At 41.1% G+C, this 25,547-nt stretch overlaps 1 protein-coding gene across 4 annotated transcripts in view; it reads left to right on the top strand.

The window, feature by feature from the left end:
* The window catches only part of rims4 (regulating synaptic membrane exocytosis 4), a 236,866-nt gene that overhangs the window by 100,478 nt on the left and 110,841 nt on the right, over window positions 1–25,547 (top strand). For 2 of the 4 annotated variants that reach the window (XM_060918196.1, XM_060918195.1), the window contains exon 2: window positions 22,816–22,954. In XM_060918196.1, coding sequence (XP_060774179.1) covers window positions 22,816–22,954 — 139 coding nt within the window. Of the gene's footprint in view, window positions 1–16,978; window positions 16,987–22,815; window positions 22,955–25,547 lie in introns of all 4 variants that reach the window. The other 2 variants (XM_060918198.1, XM_060918197.1) reach the window with 2 other exon arrangements.

Genomic DNA, 25,547 nt, shown 5'->3' with positions numbered 1-25,547 from the left:
ACCCCTAACACACATACAAGGCTAAAAATTCCATTACAACATACAAGAAAGCTGTGATGCGCTGTGTGTTTTAACACCTTCTATCATAACCAGCATTAACTTTTTCAGCAATTGTGCAGGTGCCCTTCTGTGGTTCACTGATTTGTCCTTTCTTGGACCACTTTCTGATAGATGATAATCACTGCATACTAGGGGTGGCACGGTACACAAAACTCACGGTTCGGTACGTACCTTGGTTCTGACCCTACGGTTCAGTACATTTTCGGTACAGTGCAGGAAAAAAAAAACATAACCAAAAGGCTATCCTCAAAGGCAGCTTTTTATTGTTTAAATCCCCAGCTGAGATAGCTGCAACTTTCTGTAAGTAAAACAAGTGAGCAAGCACCACATTGAATTGTCATATATTGATATACATGAATAGTCATATATTGATAGGTGCATCAGTGCAACACATGACCTTTTTGGGTACTTTAACATACAAGACGCACGAGTGCCTAAACACTTTTTTACATTCACGTAGCTCAGTGAACATGAGCTATAGGCCTCACAGATCACAACATAACACTGTTTAAAACATTTGCATTTCACAATAATCAACTGTGTACTGTCCACCTTCATTCAACTTTAAGGTTTTTCTTCAAAAAAACAAGTTTGTCTACACTCTCAGTGCTGAGTGCCGATCTGGTGGCACTGACCATGTCACCTGCTGTTGAAAAAACCCTTTCACTGGGTACTGAAGTGGCAGGTATGGCCAGGTAACTTTTTGCCAATACGGCTAGATTAGGATAAACAGACTCATGCCTTTTCCACCAGGAAAGCGGGTCAGAGTCAACTGAGGTGCAGTCCTTTGCCATGTAACCACTGACTTCTTCCTTCAACTGCTGTTGCAAATTAGGCTGGTTCCTTTGGTCAACTTTGAACAGTGAGCCAAAAAGTTCTGCCATGGCTGACCTCTTTGAAGGCGGTTGGGAGGAGGATACCTCTGACTCTTCTGCCATCCCTGGTAAAGCAGTGGCCTGGGCCTGTGAAGTACTGTAGATGGACTGTCCTCTTCTGCAGACAGGGGGGTGTCATTCTGCAAAATCAAATGACAAAGACAATAATATTAAAAAAGAATTATGGAGTTAGAGCAGATTATTCCCTTAAGGAATAACATTTATAGTCAGTATATATATATATATATATATATATATATATATATATATATATCACATCACAGGGCTGACCCATAGACACAGACAACCATTCACACTCACATTCACACCTACGGTCAATTTAGAGTCACCAGTTAACCTAACCTGCATGTCTTTGGACTGTGGGGGAAACCGGAGCACCCGGAGGAAACCCACGCGGACACGGGGAGAACATGCAAACTCCGCACAGAAAGGCCCTCGCCGGCCCCAGGGCTCAAACCCAGGACCTTCTTGCTGTGAGGCGACAGCGCTAACCACTACACCACCGTGCCGCCCATATATATATATATATATATATATATATATATATATATATATATAAAAGTGCAATCAGAGATGGCAACCTGGCCCCAAATTTGTGGATGTGCAGTAATGTTACATTGCAATATTGAGACGGCCACCTACAGGCGTTTTTTAGTATTGCAGGTAGACAAACAGTCATTGCAATACCTGGCCAAACCCCATCTGGGGAAGCAGGTTAATAATAATAATAATAATAATAATAATTTTCTTATATGCATACCTTTTCTGCTCTGCCCAGAACTTCTCTGATGAGATCTTCATGAACTTTCTGCTGACAGGCTGGATCCAAGTGATTGAGTGTTTTGAACCTGGGGTCCAGTGCTGTACATTTATTTAAGAAGTCCCGGAGGTCTGGGTCATCATATCGGCCTTGAAAGTTGTCCCTGATGGCATTTTTCATGTCTCTTGCAATTGGAGAATCAGCTGTATTTGTTTCTGTTGATTTCAGAAGTGTAGTTTGCAGTGGCAGGATCATGGAAAGGGATGGGGTGGTTTCTGTGCTGATTACTGCCGTGATGGTCTTCAGAGGCTTCATCACGTCAGCTATGGCCTCTGCGTGGGACAGCTCCAGATCGGAAAGATTCCCAATGTCTTTGCTTCTCACATTCCTCTCTGCTAAGGCAGAATAAACAGCAGCTTGCTGCTCGAGATACCGCTCCACCATCTCGAAGCTCGAGTTCCACCGAGTTGCAACATCATTAATGAGGCAGTGTTTCGGCAAGCCCAACATTTCTTGCTTGCACTCCAAAATGCAGGCTGCGGTGGTGCTGCGGTGGAAAAATGCGACGGTAGATCTCATTTTTGCAAGCACATGCGACACCTGCTTGATCTCGAGGGCTTTTTTGCGGCCAGGTTGAGGGTGTGTGCAAAGCACGTGATATGCGGACCGAGCCCTGCTTCACCGACAGCATTAACAATGTTCCTCGCATTGTCTGTGGTGACGGCTATGGGCATCCCAGGTCTTTCTAACTTCCATTCGGTCACGACTTCGTTCAGCTTTTCAGCCAGATGGGTGCTTGTGTGTTGTTCGTGTAAGGGGCGCGTTTGCAGGACTACGGGCCTCATGTCCCACTCAGAGCTGATGAAATGAGCAGTGACGGTCAGGAAACTTTCGGTTGCCCGAGAAGTCCATGAATCCGTGGTGAGCGCAATAGAATGCGCAGCTTTTAACCCCTGTTCCACAGTTTGTCTCGTTCTGTTGTATAAGGCTGGCACTACTGATTCTCTTACATGGCTGCGGAATGGAGGAGTGTAGCGAGGTTTGAGCACATGTAATAAATATTTGAATCCCGCCTCTTCTACAGTGGAATATGGGCACATAGTGGATGTGATGTAAATTCCAATTGCTTCGGTAATTTTTTTTGCTCTGCATGTATTTGTGTCAAGGGGCTGTTGTAAGACATTTGGGAGACGTAATTGGACACTTTTCTTCCGTCTCGTCCCGGTGATGGGGATGTCTGGGTGGTGTTGCCGGATATGTGTTAACATGTTTGAAGTGTTCCCACTCACGTAATGAACAGATGTCGAACAACGATGGCAGACCGTCTTTGTTTTGTCAACCACTCGCTCTCCATTGCTGTTATAACTCATGGGGAACCCGAAGTTATCCCACACCACTGACTTAAATGATGATGGTGGGTCTTCTAGCTCTTCGCCACTCACCATTGTTAGCCCTCTCTCGCAACAACAACAACAACAACAACAACCTAACAGCGGTACCTTCCCACAGAGCAGAGTTTGTATTTGAAGGTGGAGTTTGCTACCTAGACCAATCCATGTCTATGGACATGTCTATGGACCAATCAGAGCTTGCAGGTGGCAGTGGTTAAATGTGTCCTGAAGGAAACTCTTGCGAAATAACAGATCCCCGTTCAGATCAATATTAAACTTCTATACCGTGTGTATTCTCCGTGAAAATGCACACACCGAACCGTGACCCCCGTACCGTGACGGTTCGGTACGAATACATATACCGTGCCAGGCCTACTGCATACTGGGAACACCCCCATGACCTACAGTTTTGGAGATGTGTTGACCCAGTCATCTAACCATTGCTTTTGGCCCTTGTCAAAGGGGCTAAAATCCCTAATCTGTGCATTTTCATTGCTGCTGCCCTCCCTGCTTTAGCTGTTCCATGCAGGCACATGGAAGTGCAGGTAGGTGTTCTCCTTGCCTCAAGGCTTTCTACCTAGGCACGTGGAAGGGCAGGGAAGTCCCCTAATCCATGCCATTTCTACTGCTGCTGCCCTCCCTGCTTTAGCCATTCCATGTATGCATGTGGAAGGGCAGGGAGGTCCCAGAACAGAGCCACCCGCCAAATACAACTGTTGCAAATATTGCAATGTAAATAATGTTCCTCCATGAAAGTGGTTCTGACAAATTTAAATAATTGAATGTACTGAACTGGTAAAAGTTGTTTTTAATCTATGTCCCGTATTTCCAACTTTAAAATGCCTCATGTCAATGTTATAGACTGGTATTTTTCTGATGTTTGTAAGCAATACAATTATTAAATATGCCACAGATCGTTGTTTTAGTCCGTAACATATGTTGTATACACTTGAGTAATTGTTAAATACTTTCATACAAAGATATAAGTCTGTCCTGTTATGTTACTTATGACAAAATATGGCTTATTACCAGGGCCGCGTTAACCCTTGCCGAGGCCCTGGGCAGACACACCCCCAAGGCCCCACCCCCACCTGTTGTCAACTGCGCTCAGCAAATTCACCCCCTCAGACGTGCCTGTCTAACTAGACACAGAAACTTAAATAATGACAGTTGCACAATTAGAAATACTATTGAACGATAAAACTTTATATCCATCAACACCTATTTAATCGAGAAAAAGCAATGGTGAAATAGGCAATTGCATGGTGAAAAAATCCATCAGACATCACGGTTAACAAGTCTGGTTAACTAAAGTTTAGCCTCAAGAAGCCTTTGAATGAGTGAGTCAATGAACAACATGTCAAGAACATAACCTAGGCCAACAACAGTTTCTTTAGTATTCAGAACAAGAACATTCATTTGGTATATAACTGTTCGTTTTCATTTTGGAATCCAGGCGACTTTTAACTTGTGAAAACAAAGAGTGATAACAAAGAAAGAAAAATATCTTGCTTCTCAGAAATAAATCTCAAAATGTTAGGCTATGTGAAACATTTCATCCTTTCACACACGTAATGTCCCAAACAGCAGTGGCGCACAGCTTTGCGCATTCAGTTTGACAGCCATGGGTCAACTTACAAGGGCACTTTCCTACTTTTCTGGAAAGCGAAGTCATTAATTAAATCATTGAACTCAAGCTGGTGTAGCGTGTGAAGACATGGTGGACAGTGATCATATTGACAATGACGGGTGATTTATGCAACGGGACAAGGTGGGCTTCCTTACGGGTGGCAAAATGCATCAAAAATGTTATCAATATGATCAAAACTTCTGAAAATATCGTTTCATGTTTTCCGATCTCGTTACCTCCGAGGCCCCCTAGTGGCCGAGGCCCTGGGCAGCTGCCTATGAAGCCCATTAGGATAACGCGTCCTTGCTTATTACAACACATATTTAAATGTTTATCTGAATTGCACTATAGGTTCCCTTGTTTATTCTTTCATTTGTTTGTTGATTCATTTTTCTTCTGCTTTTCCCAGTCATGGTAGCAGAAAATCAGCTCTGACTGCTCTATCTCGAGCTGCAGTTTCAGCTCCTCCTGGGGAATTTCTAAATGTTCCAAAGCCAACTGATATCCTGCCATTTATTTATATAATTACATAGAATTTCCTACAGTTTTACAAGTATTAATCAAATGGGTTGTGATTAATATATGTAACATCATCAACTAATTATCAGAAGCATGATTAGTATTAGATCTGCCTAGTGAGTAATTTTGAGCAATTATAAAACTACCGAAAAAAAGATCCTTTTGTGCTTTAGGTGTACCATCCCTAACACCTGAGTGAATTCCTACGACAACTCCAATTCCAAAAATGGTGGGACACTGTGTAAAACATAAATAAAAACAGAATGTGAGAAATTGCAAATCATGGAAACCCTAAATTTAATTGAAAATACTACAAAGACAATAAATCAAATGTTGAAACTGAGAATTTTTATTTATTTTTTTTCCAAAATATATGCTCATTTTGAGTTTGATGTCAGCAACACATTTCAAAAAAGTTGAGACAGGGGCAACAAAAGACTTGTCAGTCCTGCACGCTGTGGCACGTGCACCAAAAGGTGCACCTCGGGCTGCACGCGTGCCGAGTGAGCTCCAGCATGTGCACCATGAACAAGGCGCACCTGTTCTCAATTAATGAACTAAGTGTTGGGCTATTTAAGGACTGCGCTGATGCAAGGACGATGTGAAGTATTACGCCACATTCAGTGCACATTACCGAGCCTTGTTTCCCGTGTTTGTGGTTTTCCTGGTTTCTCGACTCCTGTTCCTGATTCTAGTTCTCATCCTCATTTTGCCTACGACATACTGTTTGCACCTTGACTGACCTTTTGCCTGTTTTCTCGTTTATGACCTTGCCTGCCGATTTGGACTGTTTGCTTTTGTGTGTGTTTCATGCACTTTATGTATAGATCACACTGTCTTATAATAAACACTTCTGCACTTACATCCACCTCCCTTGCACATTTGACAGAATACTTTGCCATACTATGGATGTACCAGATTTGTTTCAATACACAATTCCATGCTGCTTCCGGGTTTCCCTGTCCCTGCCGCTAACCTCATATTTCCACTGACGTACCGATGCTCACCCTCCTACACCCTACAATGGAGAATATCACCCGTGTGGATTCCGCATCCAGTGTGGGGTTCTTTATGATGACTTCCTAGAGCCCAAGCCACCCGAACCCATCTGGGTGAGCTTCATCCTGACGTTCACTGCTGGACAAGCATGCAGATGGGTGGAATATCTGATTTGGGTGGAACACTCATGCCTTCAAAACTCTCAGACTTTCTTTTCCATGCTCAAGTTTATATATGAATCTTTCTTAAAAGAGGAACCCCTTGAAAATTTTTGGGGAGGGGCAATCAGGCTAGTGGTTGACACAGCCGAGGAGGCCGTTGCTCTAGAGCGCCTCCTAAAGCCACCACTCCAGTGGGTGACTCAGCTGAGGAGACCATTGCTCCAGAGCTCCTCCCAGTGGCTGATACAGAGACAGCAGAGAAGGCTGTCTCTTTTGAGTTGGTTTCTCAGCCAGAACCAGCACCTGAATCAATGCCTGTTCCTGCACCAGAGGTGGAGCCTGTTCCTGTGCCAGCGGTGGAGCCAGATCCAGAGTCAGCGTCTGCTCCAGTGGCAGAGCCAGATCCAGAGCCTGCGTCTGCTCCAGCAGCAGAGCCAGAATCAGATCCAGCATCAGCGGTCGCTTCAGATCCAGTATCAGTGCCCGCTCCAGATCCAACATCAGTGCCCGCTCCAGGGCCAGAGCCAGCGTCAGAGCCTACTCCAGAGCCAGTGCCGGAGCCAGCATCAGAGTCTACTCCAGAGCCCGAGCCAGAGCTCGAGTCCAGTCCAAAGTCATCTTCAGAGCCCGAGCCGTCTCCAAAGCTCAAGCCCAGTCCAGAACCATGTCCAGAGCTCGAGCCCAAATCCAGTCCAGAGTCACCTTCAGAGCTTGAGTCCAGTCCAGAGTCATCTTCAGAGCCTGAGTCCAGTCCAGAGTCCACATCAAGCCTCACGATCAAGCCTACTCCTAGCCAAGAACTCAAGTCGTGTCCAGAGCCTGAGTCCAAACCTCCACCGGGGCCCCATATGATGGATTTTCGCTCCTGGAGGGAGCTCTTTGGGAGGAGGTTCTGTCAGTCCTGTGCACTGTGGCTGTTTGGGTTTCTTCTTGACAATCCCTTTTATGGTAGGAGTTTAAATACTGTTTGCACCTCGATCGACCTTTTGCCTGTTTTCTCATTTATGACCTTGCCTGCCAATTTGGACTGTTTGCTTTTGTGTGTTTTTCATGCACTTTATGTATAGATCGCACTGTATTACTGTATAATAAACACTTCTGCACTTACATCTGCCTCCCTTGCGCATTTGACAAGACTGAAAAAGTAGTGTAATACTTTAAAAAAATAATTTGGTTACTTAGCAACAGGTCAGTAACATGATTGGGTATAAAAAGAGCGTCCTAGAGAGGCTGAGTCTCTCAGAAGTAAAGATGGGGTGGGGTTTATCAGTCTGTGAAACATTGCATGGGCAAACAGTGCAACAATTTAAGAATAACATTCCTCAATGTAAAATTGCAAAGAATTTGGGGATCACATCATCTATGGCACATAATATCTTTAAAAGATTCAGAGAATCTAGAGAAATCTTTGTATACAAGAAACAAGACTGAAAACTGACATTGGATGCCTGTGATCTTCAGGCCCTCAGGAGACACTGCATTAAAAGCAGACATGTGTCTGTAGTGGAAATCATCGTATAGGCTCAGGAACACTTTTCAGAAAACTATTTTCTGTGAAAACAGTTCATTACTGTATCCACAAATGCAAGTTAAAACCATAAACAATATCCAGAAACACCGCCACCTTCTCTGGGCCCGAGCTCTTTTACGATGGACTGAGACGAAGTGGAAAATTGTCTCGAGGTCTGACGAATCAAAATTAGAAATTCTTTTTTAGAAATCATAGACATCACATCCTCCAGGCTAAAGAGGAGAGGGACCATCTGGCTTATCATTAGTGCATAGTTCAAAAGCCAGCATCTGTGATGGTATGAGTGCATTAGTGCACATGACATGGATAGGTTTTACATCTGGGAAGGAATCATTAATGCTGAATGATATATATACACGTTTCAGAGCAACATGCTGCCATCCAGACAACATTTTTTTTCAGGGAAGTCCCTCCTTCTTTTAGCAAGACAATGCCAAACCTCTTTCTGCACATATTAAAACTGCATGGCTCAGTCGTAAAAGAGTCTGGGTGCGAAACTGTCCTGCCTGCAGTCCAGACCTGTCTCCCATTTAAAACATTTGATGCATTATGAAGCACAAAATGCGACAAAAGAGACCCAAACTGTTGAGCAACTGAAATTGTATATCAGGCAAGAATGGGACAACATTTCTCTTTCAAAACTACAGTAATTGGTCTCCTCAGTTCCCAAACATTTACAGAATGTTGTTAAAAGTAGAGGTGATGAAACACAGTGGTAAACATGCCTCTGTCCCAAATCTTTGAAACGTGTTATCAATTTCAAAATGAGCATATATTTTTCAAAAAACAATAAAATTTCTCAGTTTCAACATTTGATATGTTTTTGTAGTAATCCCTGATGTGGGTGGGGCACAGAAGCACGGCAGGCGGGAGTTTGTGTTCACACAGACACTTTATTTTGCTTCTTTCATTAGCTTTTCAGCTTTTCCTCAGTCACATGCACAACACACACGTGTTCTGGTCGGGAGAGAGATTCTTCTCTGCTCTCCCCCTCCTTTTCTACTCCATCCCTGCAACAAACAAACAAACAAACAAACACTAATTGACACCAGGTGTAATGACTTAGCTACTTACCTTCCCCGACTCCACCCTCCATTCACAGACTGCTGCTTGGCCACGCCCCCACCGCCACAGTTTTCTTTGTACTATTTACAATGAAATATAGGGTTTCCATGATTTGCAAATTATTGCATTTTGTTTTTATCTACAGTTTACACAGTGTCCAAACTTTTTTGGGTTTGGGGTTGCATTTTATGTGTCTGAGTTCTACTGAATTAGTTCTGGTATTGATGATGGCACTCACAGCAAATAAACCCACTATGGAATTCAGGTGTGTAGATACTGCAACTAGCTGTACTTCCATATTTAATACATCTACATACTCACGTATTGATACATTGCAGTGGTTCATAGACTGGAAAAAGAGCACTGTACTATAAAGCATTACCCATCACAGAATTAGTGGAGCAAATGAAAAATGTGAATCAATAAAATATAAACCTTGTTAAAATGACTTCAACTTACACTTTGCACTTTTTTTTTATAAACTGTGAACTGTATTCAAAATAATGATATCACATTTGAATCTCTGTATTATCCTTATATCCTCATATCTCTGGACTGTTTGTTTTTCCTCACAATGACAGTGGTGGTGAGACTGTTGACATTCAAAATAAAAATGCATGCACTTGTATCTAAATTGCCATGTTTTTGACATTTATTATTATTATTATTACTACTGTGTGAACGTGAGTGTGAATGGTTGTTTGTCTTTATGTGTCAGCCCTGTGATAACCTGGCGACTTGTCCAGGGTGTACCCTGCCTCTCGCCCATAGTCAGCTGGGATAGGCTCCAGCTTGCCTGAGACCCTGTAGAACAGGATAAGTGGCTACAGATAATGGATGGATGCATATTATTATGACTAATAATTTTTTATTATTATTATGGCACAGTGGTGTTGTGGTTAGCATTGTCGCCTCACAGCAAGAAGGTCCTGGGTTCAAGCCCAATGGCCGACGAGGGCCTTTCTGTGTGGAGTTTGCATGTTCTCCCTGTGTCTGCGTAGGTTTCCACCGGGTACTCTGGTTTCCCCCACAGTCCAAAGACGTGCAGGTTAGGCTAATTGGTGGCTCTAAATTGACCATAGGTGTGAGTGTGAATGGTTGTTTGTCTCTATGTGTTAGCCCTGTGATGACCTGGTGACTTGTCCAGGGTGTACCCTGCCTCTCGCCCATAGTCAGCTGGGATAGGCTCCAGCTTGCCTGTGACCCTGTGCAGGATAAGCGGCTACAGATAATGGATGGATGGATAGATATTATATTATATTATATTATATTATATTATATTATATTATATTATATTATACATGTGGTTAGGTTAACATGGGGCAGCCATGGGCTGAGGTTGGGCTGGAGTGCCCTTGAGCAAGAACCCCCACCTGCTCCCTGGGTGCTGTAGCATAGCTGGCCACTGCTCTGGGTATGTGTTTGTGCTCATTGTGCACTTGTGTGTGCATGTGTGTTTTCAGTGCTTCAGATGGGTTAAATGCAGAGGTTAAATTTCACTGTGTGCTTAAGTCTGTGCTTGAGTGTACATGTGACAAATAAAAAGCTTCTTTGCTTTGTTTCTATTATTATTATTATTATTATTATTAAGTAAAAATGGTACAGTGACGAATCATGCCCCTTGCTGGAACATTGCCATTTAATATCTATTAATAAAAGTCGTCTTGTGCCAATTTTTTTTTTAATTTTCCATTTCAACTCATGCTATCTTATGTCAGAATTTCTTCCTGGTTCCAAACCCAGCTCAATTTCTTTGTTTCTCAGAACCCAAAATGTAAAATAGTAGGCTAGGGTGGAAGGAGGGTGAAGCAGACAGGTGTTTAGCGAGTGCAGCTGGGTTTTGTTGTTGTTGTTGTTGTTGTTGTTGTTTTCTCAGACAACACTTTTCAGCATTACTTGTTTCAACAGAAAAGTAGAAAGAAAACACACACACACACACACACACACACACACACACACACACACACACACACAGTGTGTCACTGCTTGGGTCAGTTCACATTCAAGTTTACTAGCACTTCTTGGTCTGCTCCACAGATTTCTTTTCCTCTGTTTTTTGTCGACCTAGAGACAAAAGAAAGGCCCGTAAATAGCTGATGCTCAGCCAGTGCTTGGCCTTACCTCCACTGCTGTAGTGTTCCATCCTCCAGTGAAAAATGAAAAGCCCAATGCACAGTCTGTACTTATGGTTTTAATCGGAAGTCAACTACCATTTAGAAGGTAATTAAGGAAAGCTAAAGTAATAAAGTATTACATTATGACCTAATCAATAGCTCAGGTTAACTTTTAATATTGACATCTCTAATTTGGATCAGTAGCATCACTGACAATATGGCAAAGCCACATTTAAATCTATATGGCTGAATTTGGCTCTTTCTATTATGATTCACTTCACATGTTAAGGAAATGAAACTGACAGGATAATGTTCTAAAATGTGTTTTTTTTTCTGTTAACTCACAAAACATTTCAACCTGTGAGTAACATTTTCTTCCTGATTCTTTTCTTATATGCAGCAGTGCTGTTTGAAAGTATAGAACCTAATGTGTTTCATCAGTCTTCCTGTGGCAGCTAAATCAAGGGAAAATAAATCAGTGTCCCACTATCAGCAATAAGGCATAGCTTTCAGGTTGTAAAATGCACCATTTGAAAGAATGAAGAAGAAGAAGAAGAAGAAGAAGAAGAAGAATGTAGGCCAAACTAATAAAAGCAAATATTTTATCCATTCTCAGATGAATCAAGTCAAGTTTAGGATAGACAAATTAGGATAGACAAATGACCACAGCCCACATTTAGTTCCAGATTATACAAAATTTATGAAATCAAAATGCCATATTGTCAATGGTTTGGCTGCAAAGAGCATGCAGCTCGTTTAACAAGGCATAATAATTTATCTCTGAGCAATGAGTCCTTCCCTTCTCAACTGTTTAAAGATTTGGTAGCAAGGCAGAAATTACAAGAAGACAGATAGAGGCATCTATAGGCACACACTGGCTTCATCTCCCACAGAAACCTCAGCATTTCAACTGCCTTTCTATTGTTAATTGCTGGGTTTCAGTCATGTGACTTTTCTTAGCGGTTTTACCAGAAGTGAAATAGCTGGTAGTCTAAAGGCTGCTGTAGTGCAAACAACTAACGATAACTTATCACAGTATGCTCGTAAACTAGAAGCCACTGCTCACTTTAGATATATTCAGAACAGTCCCTACAGTCTGGGAAAGAAGGATTTGTCATATGATCTCAAAAACTTCCCTTCAGTTGAATTCCCCAACATCTTGAACTATCTGGTGTTGCAGACATCCTTCTACACCGCAAAACAGTTAAAAGTGTGGGAATATGGAGCTTTACAACTTTTTCATATGTGGCTCGGTAAAGGACCTCAGTATCAAGTCGCTGCTGAATGAATCCTGTATTGTTTTTGCCCGTGTAAGTATGTTTTTTTAAGCTTTTTGTTTGCATCTTTACAACAAAGCACTGCAAGTTGAAGTATAAACAAACAACAGTTCACTTGATTCTCACTTGTGTTCGCTCTTATCTCTCAGGTAAATCATTCACAAAGATCATCAGAAACCCCTTTAAAGACCTGGAGCTTAGTTAAACAAGATGAAGAAGTGATCACGGCACATTGTAACTGTATGGCTGGGTAAGAATTTTGTGAGGAGTAAACAAAGAAACAGCTGGGGACTTTAGCACTTCATAACTAAAAAAAGTACCATAAAATAATGACACATAGCAAAAAAAAAAAAAGTACTTGGAAAACACTAACGACACAGCTGAGAGGGATATACAAACCTTTCATGAAGTGATCACTGCAAACTTGAGCATGCTTCGACTCGGCTCCCTTCAATTTCAGTGAGAGGTTTAAAAGCCACCTTTCTCGACATCATTTTGTGAAATCCTGTGTACATTCACCCTTTTTTCACGGGTTCACGGGGAACCCAGAATAAACTTTTAACAGTTTCACGATTGATTCGAACAACCTAAAACAATGCAAGCATAAGGCATTTTTCATGCGAGCAATGCACCTTCTTCATACAAATGCTTTGTCAACTGAGTTTTGATAGACCACCAGCTAAAGTTTTAAATAACTAATGAGGTGGATGTGACTTCATGTGAAACCCAGCAATATATGCTATTCTGCTGCTGAAATGTTTTTGCTAAGACACAGTCATTCTTCAGTTTGGTGAGTGCTAAATTTGTATGCATTTTTGTTCCTATTCCATGCAGACTGAGGAAATGTCTGTCGCAATAGATAGATAGATAGATAGATAGATAGATAGATAGATAGATAGATAGATAGATAGATAGATAGATAGATAGATAGATAGAAATTGTGACAGAGAAAATACTTCTATGGTATCATGTTTTTATGATAAGGAGATCTGAAATTATTTAACTGTTAATGTTATGTCCTGTCACAAAGAACATTATTTCCATACATGGTAAATATATATATATATATATATATATATATATATATATATATATATATATATATATATATATATATATATATATATATATATTAAAAAGGCTTTAAACCGATTTTTTTAAACAAAGCTCTTTATATTATACTTTTGTCTCCTGCATACTGTATAAGGTGATCAAATGCACACACATCATAATCAAATCTATACTAAATTACCAAAACAATATTCTAGAACTGAAAATTGAGTGCCAGGGTGTCTGTATGGGTTTCTTCTGGGTTCTACAGTTTCCTCCCACCTCTCAAAAAAAACATGACGGTAGTTGGATTACCAAAATTTCCCTTGGTGTGAATGATTGAGGGAATGTGTAGCTTTAGTGCTGTGCAATACATTGGCACCACACAGTGCAGGGGTGGTTTGTTCATCGGGGCAATCGGGCGATGCACCACCAAATGGGGAAAGGGAGGGAATTTTTCTATCACATTCTACTACAATGTTATGCTAGCTGTGACTGTTCTAAACAGTTTGTCCTGCCTCTGAATATAATAGTCCAATCAGCGTTAAGTTGTTTCCATGGCGCACTACCCCTTACTGTGCAATTTCAGTCTGGTTGAAAATTGCCCCAGATCACTCTGATAGATTCTCATGTTAAAGCTGCACACACTGCAATGCAACTGTTTGGGTTCTGGGAGGGCTTGCGCAAACATGCTTTCATACTGTATGTAACCTGGTGTATCGGAGACTGCAATTACATACATGTCAACCTATACGGAATGTCCATATTTTATACAGATTTCATTCAATAAACGTAGTATACGGGCTTACAAATAAAGTTATACGGATTCTTTAAAAAAACTTCAATATTTATTGAGAGCTATAATCAATTCCCACGATGATAAAAGAGCGCATAACATTTACAAACGTACTGTACACCACAGAAAGCACAAACAGCCAGTAAAGAGTCTTATGAAATCGCGCGTTATCTTGTGGTAGTGAGACTTCGTTCCACTTTTGATCATGCGCACACCGCATTGCGAGAATCCCGCCAACCGGAGCGACTTTCGATAGCGACTGAAAAGATTCTGAATGGGCACTCCAGCAAGATCAACACAGACACTTGCTGTGACATGCAGTCTAGTGAGGTATTGGTGCAGACTGCTAAAAAAGCTGTCATGGAGTACAATTCAGAACATTAGAGTGACACTTTTTGTTTTTGTCGAACATTGGAGCTTTGTATTCATTCTGAAGGTTTATTGTTATTAATATTGAATAAAAAGTAACTTGGATATATCATTGCTAATTATCATTCAAATTTTAGGTAAATTATTTTAATTTGCATCTTATACAGATTTTATAAGGGAAATACGGATTTTGGAGGTTGGTTATACAGGTTTGATTGACCAAAGGTTGACATGTATGCAATTAGACAATTCTTGACGACACGGTCTTTGAAGTTCGCACCCGCCATTAATATACGGATGTTGTGGAGATGATTGGAGGTAAATGAAGATAAGTAATTTGATTTACTTTATTGATTTCCCTGTTCGCTATTTTAAAGTGTTGGCACCAAAGCTCCAAAATAACAATGGGGTACAATACCTAAAACATTTCTGATTCAAAAATATAAACGAGGCTCATTTTTTTTGGCAGGCTTAGCATTAATAAACTGCTGGATGCAGGCTACATGACTGGCATTAGAAGGCTTATCTATTTACGCTATGTATTTCTTATGTATTTACTGTATGTTTTATCTATAAGGTCAAATTCAACAGGAGCTCAGAGTACACGTTTTGAAGTGGATTTTTTTTTCCAGTACACGTTTTAAGGTGTATTTTTTTCTCTGTCTTGGTTAAGATCATATCTCACAAATACAGTGGTGCTTGAAAGTTTGTGAACCCTTTAGAATTTTCTATATTTCTGCATAAAGATGACATAAAACATCATCAGATTTTCACACAAGTCCTAAAAGTAGATAAAGAGAACCCAGTTAAACAAATGAGACAAAAATATTATACTTGGTCATTTATTTATTGAGGAAAATGATCCAATATTACATATCCGTGAGTGGCAAAAGTATGTGAACCTCTAGGATTAGCAGTTAATTTGAAGATGAAATTAGACTCAGGCGTTTTCAATCAATGGGATGACAATCAGGTGTGAGTGGGCACCCTATTTTTATTGAAAGAACAGGGATCTATCAAAGTCTGATCTTCATAACACGTTTGTGGAAGTGTATCATGGCACGAACAAAGGAGATTTCTGAGGACCTCAGAAAAAGCGTTGTTGATGCTCATCAGGCTGGAAAAGGTTACAAAACCATCTATAGACCCTTTTCAGTCACGTGACCTTCGTAAACGTGACCACCATTTTGGACATGTAGTGGACTTCGGCTCGAATCAGTTTGAATGCGAGGAAGGCGACAAATGAAAAACATAAAAGAAAAAGGAGCGAGATGCAGAAAACACCTTCACTATCCAGCAACGTAGGGCATTTACAGGGCGAGCAGAGGGAGAGGTATTTGCAAAAATTGAGGTTAGCAGGCTTAGAGAACGATGTTTACCTGCTTCCACCAGGATTGTTCACTGACGTATGCTCTGGCTTGCTCCCCCTCAAATTAAGCAGCGCGCTCCGGCTTGCTCCCCCTCAAATTAAGCAGCGCGCTTAATTTGAGGGGGAGCAAGCCGGAGCACGCTCCGGAACCTCGGCCGGAGCACTCCGGGAGCAAGCCGGAGCGCGCTGCTTAATTTGAGGGGGAGCAAGCCGGAGCACGCTCCGGAACCTCGGCCGGAGCACTCCGGGAGCAAGCCGGAGCGCGCTCCGGAACCTCGGACATTGGCTCCGGCAGCTATTTACACTGGATCCGGTGTAAATAGCTGCTGGATCATAATTACAGTAAACTAGTAAATACAGTAAAGGAAAAACTTGAGACTGAAAGGTTTTAACAGTCATCCAAATGACTGAACGTAAACATTGCTACAGTAACATACTACTATGTTGTTGACATTAGCTAGTCAACAATAGCTACTACAGAAGAACAAAGAGGTTACAATGGGTTATTTTAACCTATTTGGTTACACACTCGCCGCCACAGAATGTTAACAGCAATGTAATGCCTTTTCTGGCTAATTTTATTCGTCTTACCTCCAACAAAGTGGTCACTACACAAGCGTTGGTATGCCGAGGGCTGCCAATCTTTCCTGTTAATGGCCGCTATCCATCTTCTCCGTCGGGTTCCGATAAAATGATAAACCTTGCCTTGTTTGTTGATGGTTACTACATCCAGGTGCACAACAATATAGTGGCATGATGGAAGTCTTGCTGAAAGTAAAAACTTTCTTTGCTTTCGTTCCTCAATGTTGGCTGTGGTAAACTACTGGTAGTACATGTCCAAAATGGCGGCCGTGTTTGTCGTGACATCACGTCTAAAGGGTCCATAAAGAGTTTGGACTCCACCAATCCACAGTCAGACAGATTGTGTACAAATTCAAGACCATTGTTACCCTCCCCAGGAGTGGTTGACCAACAAAGATCACTCCAAAAGCAAGGCGTGTAATAGTCAGTGAGGTCACAAAGGACCCCAGGATAACTTTTAAGTAACTGAAGACCTCTCTCACATTGGCTAATGTTAATGTTCATGAGTCCACCATCAGGAGAACACTGAACAACAATGGTGTGCATGGCAGGGTTGCAAGGAGAAAGCCACTGCTTTCCAAAAATAACATTGCTGCTCATCTGCAGTTTGCTAAAGATCACGTGGACAAGCCAGAAGGCTATTGGAAAAATGTTTTGTGGATGGATGAGACCAAAATAGAACTTTTTGGTTTCATTGAGAAGCGTTATGTTTGGAAGAAGGAAACCACTGCATTCCAGCATAAGACCCTTATCCCATCTGTGAAACATGGTGGTGGTAGTATCATGGTTTGGGCCTGTTTTGCTGCATCTGGGCCATGATGACTTGCCATCATTGATGGAACAATGAATTCTGACTTATACCAGTGAATTCTAAAGGAAAGTTCATGTACAGATGTCCTGACATTGAATCTCAAGAGAAGGTGGGTCATGCAGCAAGACAATGACCCTAAGCACACAAGTTGTTCTACCAAAGAATGGTTAAAGAAGAATAAAGTTAATGTTTTGGAATGGCCAAGTCAAAGTCCTGACCTTAATCCAATCGAAATGTTGTGGAAGGACCTGAAGTGAGCAGTTCATGTGAGGAAACCCACCAACATCCCAGATTTGAAGCTGTTCTCTATGGAGGAATGGGCTAAAATTCCTCCAAGTTGGTGTGCAGGACTGATCAACAGTTACCGGAAACATTTAGTTGCAGTTATTGCTGCACAAGGGGGTCACACCAGATACTGAAAACAAAGGTTCACATACCGTACTTTTGCCACTCACAGATATGTAATATTGGATCATTTTCCTCAATAAATAAATGACCAAGTATAATATTTTTGTCTCATTTGTTGAACTGGGTTCTCTTTATCTACCTTTAGGACTTGTGTGAAAATCTGATGATGTTTTATGTCATATTTATGCAGAAATATCGAAAATTCTAAAGGGTTCACAAACTTTCATGCACCACTGTAGACAACAGTTTGTCAGTACTAAAAACTGCACTTCCCTGATTACTCCTCTATCCCAAAAAACAAAACCCAGCTCGTTTCCATCCATCGCTCTCTGTCATATACGAGGTAGGCGGATATACGGTAGGTGTAGAAGTAGATATTTATTTACAGTGATGAAGATTATATACAAATGTGAAAACACACACAGGCAAACAATCCAAATCGGCAGGCTAAATCCAAAATGTTAATCAGGCAAAGGGTCGGGCGAGGCAAAAACCAAATATGAAAGACAGAGCGAAAACGAGACTGGAAACAGGAAACAAGGTTCGGTAATGCATACTGATGTAGTGTAATACTTCGCAATGAGACTGCATCTTTAATTAAGTTCAGGTGCGCGTCGTTAGTCTGCTCGATGCGCATGTAGCCTGGGGCGCGCCTTCAGGTGCATGCAGCACAGTGTGCAGGACTGACAGACACCCCTGTCTGGTGGCTAGGGTTCAGGCTCAGGACAAAACCTGGACTCCTGACTTGCACTGGTTTCGAGCTCTGGAGATGACTCGGTTCTGGACTGGACTCGGGTTCGAGCTCTGTACTGGACTTGGGCTCAAGCTGTGGAGATGACTCAAACTCTGGATTGGACACAGGCTCTGGAAATGACTTGGGCTCTGTGCAGGAAGCACGCTCAGACTCTGGACTTGACTTGGACCCTGGACTTGGCTCGGGTCCAGGACTTACAGTGGACTCGAGCTCCAGGTTGGATTCGAGCTCTGGAGATGACTTGAGCTTTGGGCTGGACTCTGGCTCCAGCTCAGGAAATGACTCAGGCTTGAGCTCTGGATCTGGCTCGGACTCTGGGCTGGTAGTGTGCTTGAGCTCAGGGCTGGACTCGAGCTTTGGAGATGACTTGAGCTCTGGACTGGACTCTGGCTCCATCTCAGGAGATGACTGAGGCTTGAGTTCTGGATCTGGTTCGGACTCAGGGCTGGAAGTGTGTTCGAGCTCAGGTCCAGTACAGAGCTTGAACCTGAGTTCAGTCCAGAACCCGAGTCATCTCCAGAGCTCAAGCCTGAGCCATCTCCAGAGCCCAAAACCAGTGCAAGTCAGGAGTCCAAGTTTTGTTCTGAGCCTGAACCTGAGCCCCCACCGGAGCCAAGTAGGATGGATTTTTGCTCCTGGAGGGAGCTCTTGGGGGGTTCTGTCAGTCCTGCACACTGTGGCATGTGCACCTGAAGGTGCGCCCCAGGCTGCGCATGCATCAAGCAGACTCCAGCACGCGTGCCGTTAACGACGCACACCTGAACTTAATTATAGGAGCTATAAGTGCACCTATTTAAGGACTGTTCAGATGCAGTATCATTGCGAAGTATTACACTACGTCAGTATGCATTACCGAGCCTTGTTTCCTGTTTGTGATTTCCTGATTCCTGTGCCTGTTCCTCGTTCTCGTTTTTCGCTCTGCCTTTGATATCCTGTTTGTGCCTTGCCTGACCCTTTACTTGTTTAACGTTTTGGATTTAGCCTGCCGATTTGGACTGTTTGCTTTTGTGTGTGTTTGCACTTTAATAAATATATAATTCTGCACTTACATCCGCCTCCTACCTTGTACCTGACACTCTCCTCTGCTGCTGAAACTTTGATCCATGCCTTCATCACGTCCAGAATGGACTACATCAACAGCTTTCTTTCTGGTACACCATCTAAAATTCTAAATAAACTTCAGTACGTTCAGAACTCTGCTGCATGCCTGCTCACTCACTCCTGTTCCTATGACCACAGGAGCATACTCATGTTATCCACAAGACTCATTGGCGTCCTGCCCTATAATGGATCTATTTTAAAGTCTTTCTCTTCACTCACAAAGCCCTCCATAACCAGGGCCCCTCCTACCTCACAGACCTACTTCATCACCGTACTCTTTCCCAATGCCTCTGCTCCTCTGATACCAAGTTGTTGTCCGTACAATTTACGACCAAGCACTGGAACCTGGGGCAACAGAACATTCTCTATAGCTGCGACCCTTCTGGAACTCTCTCCCCAACCACATCTGAGACTGCATTAACCTGTCCTTGTTCAAATCATTACGCGAAACGAACTTTTTAAAAACTGTTTTTAGTGTGTGATTAATGTTGTGTGTAAATTCTTGTGGTGTTTTCTATGACCATTTTTGTTTAATTTTTATTTAATTATTCAAAGCATTTTGAGTACATTGAAAAGTGTTCTATAAAATAATAATAATAATAATAATAATAATAATAGGGCGGCATGGTGGTGTAGTGGTTAGTGCTGTCACCTCACAGCAAGAAGGTCCAGGTTCGAGCCCCATGGCTGACGAGGGCCTTTCTGTGCGGAGTTTGCATTTTCTCCCCGTGTCCACGTGGGTTTCCTCCGTGTGCTCCAGTTTCCCCCGCAGTCCAAAGACATGCAGGTTAGGTTAACTGGTGACTCTAAATTGACCGTAGGTGTGAATGGGAGTGTGAATGGTTGTCTGTGTCTATGTGTCAGCCCTGTGATGACCTGGCGACTTGTCCAGGGTGTACCCCGCCTTTCGCCCATAGTCAGCTGGGATAGGCTCCAGCTTGCCTACGACCCTGTAGAACAGGATAAAGCAGCTAGAGATAATGAGATAATAATAATAAAGGACATTCACTGACATCACAGATTTTTGTTTTCACGCAGCGTCATCCATATTGCCAGGCAAACAAAGAAACAGCCGCAACAGTTAATAATTAAAATTGAGACAACTGCAGTCAGTGCAATCTCTCTGAAACCATTAAAAATTTAGTTTATACCAGCAGACCGTGTTACATTGAAAAGCTGAAACATGCAGGCATCACAGATCCAGATAATTTACCCACAAATGTATATTATTTATTCTGCACACTGTATGCTCTGTGTGTGTGTGTGTGTGTGTGTGTGTGTGTGTGTGTGTATGTGTGTGTGTGTGTGTGTGTTCACCCACACTTGTTCACCATTTCAGATGGACTAAATGCAGAGGAGGAATTTCGTTCTGCTTAAGTTTACGTGACAAAAAAAAAATAAAGGCTTCTTTTAATTTACCCATACATGTATTTATTCCATTTGAAAAGTGTACAGCAAACCAGTTACTGGACTTGGGACACTATGACATCCTGCATTATTTAGTATTTGGACTTCTAAATACACCGGAGATGCTAAAGGCTTACGAAACTACAGATGCCTACCAATATTTCAAGGCAGGTTTCATGCCGGAATGTTATGGGAAATTATTGATGAAGAAAAATACCTTATTATGGCAATGGTAAGCTCAAATATGGACTTCTAATAGTAATAAACAAGCCAGGGACTATATCTAGCATATTTTATGGTGCTTGTCTACATTATCAATACATAACAAACATGTTGCTAGTTGATCCAAGCATTAGGTCTAATAAAATATATCATGTCCAAAGACCACATCCTTCCCATTTAAATGCAGCTTGCCATTTATCTCATCTTTCTGGGTTCACTGTGAAGCGGTGAAAAGTTAAACCAGGTTTATCTCCATGTCTGTTATTACATCCAAAAGCACTCCAGGTCATTGGCATTGTTCTTTTATATGTAACGTCTACAAGTTTATCTGAATTTGGCTTACAATCACTCGCATACACTTGTGCTGGTCATTGTCAAACACAAAGCTTTGCCGGATAAGCTTGCTCTGTCTTGCAGTTGCATTCACTTGGCAGGCTTTCCTTTTCTTTTCCACTGGGTTTCAGCTGTCAGGAGAGCGAAGTCTGCCATGTTTGCCCATGCCGACTTATTTTAGTTAAAAGTAGGTCAAACACACCCCACGGTTATCACATGATATTGCTGCTCACTTGCTTTGGTCATTTTCAGAATCGTAAAATGCAGGATGCATTTTATCTCAACAAAACAGTGACATATAGGATACGGTATGTGCAGCATCACAACATCTCAAAACTCCAACAGCTATAGACATGAAACATTTTGAAGAATTCAACTTTGCAATCAGCACCATTAAAAACAAGTAGCAAGCTAATGCTATTCAAGCTGAAGACAGAATTAACATTTGTGTAACGCTACTTGAGTAACCCATTAGTTAAAATTCCTCCACTGACATCCCTCACCTGAGTACTATCATTCCACCGATTTCCAGGGATTGTAAGCAGGGGTCTTCAATCTTATCCACAAAGGGCCAGAGTATTATACTGTGAGGAGTTAGTAAGTACTGACTAGCTTCTAAATGGCTGGCATTAGCAGTGTTGTTTACATTGTCTCTGAGAAATGGAGAGGATGGTCAGAGGCATTCAATGACTAGTGAGCTGCATATTATTATTATTATTATTATTATTATTATTATTATTATCAATTCACATAGGAAAGCAATTATAATATAAATGATTTATTATGTACAACAGTATACAAGAAAATTAAAAGGAGATGGCAAGTCGGTGTCATTATCATTAGCTACGGGCTGGCTGATATATCAAATAGTTCATGCATTTAAAAAAAAACTAAGTATGCATAGAGCAGATCAGTCTACACATATTGTGTTAAATGGTGTGAACAAATTCACAGGTTGTGTTAATTTTAAAACTACACAACAATGTGTAAAAATTGCTGAATTCTTCTAACACAATTTTATTTAATATTGACACTAAATGTGCAAATTAGAGTGCTGCACATAATTTGTGCAATTTTTCTACACATTCCTCTAAGACTGTAGTGTCACAATTATGATAGCGGTATATTTTTAAGCAGACAATGGGTTCACTGATATTTAATATTCAGTGGGGTTTTTTTTTTATGTTCAGTGTCTCTTTTTCTCTCTCAGAGACGGAGGGACGGAAGTTGAAGGGCATCCAGAGGAGCACAGAGACAGGATTAGCTGTGGAGATGCCCAGTCGCACAGTTCGCCAGGCTAGCCATGAATCCATAGAAGACAGTATGAACAGCTATGGTTCAGAGGGAAAGTGAGTATTACTACAAATAACACGGCTCTTGTTTTTGTGTGTCACATCACGGTGGTTTGCTGCATTATTTTATTGAAGATTATGCAACATTGTACACTATAAATCCATAAATACACCTTCAGTTCTTCCCATGTTGATAGTTTCACATTCTGGAATGGGAAAATTGTAACAAATATTTCCATGGACCAAAGTATTTATATACTTTATATACCTGTGGCACTATTGAAGTTTTTTTTTTTTTTGTAGTGATGTTCCCCTTCAACACTGTCACAGCAGAAAGATTATCCATTTTAAAATACAAGGTTAAACTATTTAATTCTGTTGAGAGTTTTGTTAACCTGGTGTTCATTTTGAAATGGTTCAAATGTTCCAAAAAATTCCAGCCACAATATTGAGGTTGCAGCTGTATTACATTCATGTAAATTTTTAAATATACCCAATTGCATAGCTGAGGTTTGAAAGAGGAACATTCAAAGATGAAACATATATCAAAACCCCTATATGTACGTAAACATATTCATAAATGATAGATACTTGTTACATAAGCTGTTCTGGAAACTAGCCAACATGAGCAAAAATCCACTTCATCACAGCTGGATTACCAGGCACTAAAATGAGAATAAAAATTATAATTTTGACAGCTGATGTTTAAATATATTTTCCATGTTATGCAATCCCAAAATGACCAAATGGATCACAGGAAAAAAAAGAAATGGAGAAAGTGAGAAAGAAAGAGAAGGTGTTGGGGTGAAGGGAAGAAAGATGGATAGAGTAGGTATTTGGGGTGAAAAACAATGCCATTCTCTGGATTTGTATCTGTTTTTTTTCTTTACATATACTTTACACAGTGCCCTGAAAACATAGGAAAGCAATCACAAAAAAAAAAAGTTAACTGGAAAAAGAAGTCATTTTTCATTCACAAATTATAACAACTTAAATGTATTTAATGAATTAATTTTATTTCCTTTGTTAATTATATACCTTTATTCAACTCCTGTACCAAATGTCCTGTAGAACTTTCTGATAAGCTTTCTATTTATTTAATGTAATTTATCTTTTTGTCTCATGAGTTGTCATGTCCACACACATTGGCACTTGGAGTGCGTAGCACACGCAGCACCATTCTCAAACTTAGTAGGACTAATGCCATGCACCAGTTCCTGATCAGAGCGCAATCACTGCTCACACTTATAAGGATTCTCAGTACACACAAACTTTGTGAAATAAATGGTCTGTACCCTGTGTCTGACATTACCAAACCTTTGTATTTTGTATTGCTTTTCAGCTTTTGACTCTCGTTTTTGTTTTTGGATTTTGTCCATTGTCTTTGCCTTGGATATCCTGTCTGTGTCTCACTTGATCTTTGCCTGTTTTTCCAACACTGCTTTTGCCTGATGTTTTGAAACAGTTTGCCAGTGTGCTTTTAATAAATTCTTTCAGCACTTCCATTTGTCCAGCACCAGCAAAAAAGTCTGAAAACTTCACTTGACATGCTATCAGAATGTTCTATAAGGTTGGACACACTTGGAGTGCTTCTGGGGTCCTATAAACAGCATTTCATTATAAGGACAATGCATTCTCAGGAAACATTCTATTCTAAATTGATGGAGCACAATCATGATCTCCATCAAAACATCACTGGCCAACAGAAAAACATTCACCCTATCATCCGGAGATTGAAAGTTTGAATCTCAGTGATGGCTGAGAGAAATCTGTGGGAGGGAGGGGTGGCATGCTCGCTCTCCCCTGTCAATTACAGTGACACTAGCCAATCACATGTCTGTGAGCTCCTGCAAAATGAGCGGATAGCACTTTCTTCCAAGTATGTTATGCCACTCTCGATGTTGTATGAGCAGCAGTTTGAAAAGATGTGTTTGGTGTCATATGCCTCGGAGGAAGCATGTGATAGCCTTTGCCCTCTCTGTTTCCAAGCTGTCATGTAATGGGAGAGCTGTCTGTTGGGTGGGAATTAGGCATGACTAAATTAGGGAGAAAATGGGGGGGGGGACTTCTCTGTCCATCTGGTTGCTAAGTTGAACTGTAATGTTCAATGATTTCATGCACAGCCACATAAAAACTGATAAGCTCTGTTTCTCTGAAAACTTTCTGCAGTGCGCATAACTGTTGTCATTAGGCTGCATCTCAAATTGAAAAATCTGGCTTTACATTAAAAGTATTTACAAATCTAGAAAATCTAGAAGAGTGGTACTCAAAACAGACCTTTCTATAGGTTTAAGAGGTTTTTAAATTCAAACACTTACTCTGATAGGAAAACTGGTTGGTTATACTAGTGCACCTCAAAAAATTAGAATATTGTAGTATTCCTTTTTTATTTTAATTCAAAAAAATAAAATTAATATATTCTATATTCATTACATGTAAAGTGAAACATTTCCAGCCATTTTTGTTTTAATTATGATGATTATGTCTTATAAGTCATGAAAATCAGAAATCCAGTATCTCAACATAACAATTCCCTGGGGTGGGATAATGAGGAACTGGAGACAGGTGCAACAATTCAAGGTGCAATTTTATTTGGAAAGTTCACTTTTTAGTGATTAATAATAATAAGTTCAACTTATGTGGCACCTTT

This window comes from Neoarius graeffei, chromosome 4 (assembly GCF_027579695.1).
Source record: "Neoarius graeffei isolate fNeoGra1 chromosome 4, fNeoGra1.pri, whole genome shotgun sequence".
NCBI classification, from domain to species: domain Eukaryota; kingdom Metazoa; phylum Chordata; class Actinopteri; order Siluriformes; family Ariidae; genus Neoarius; species Neoarius graeffei.
Note: the sequence above shows the minus strand (reverse complement) of the source record. Positions and strands in the feature narration are given on the sequence as shown.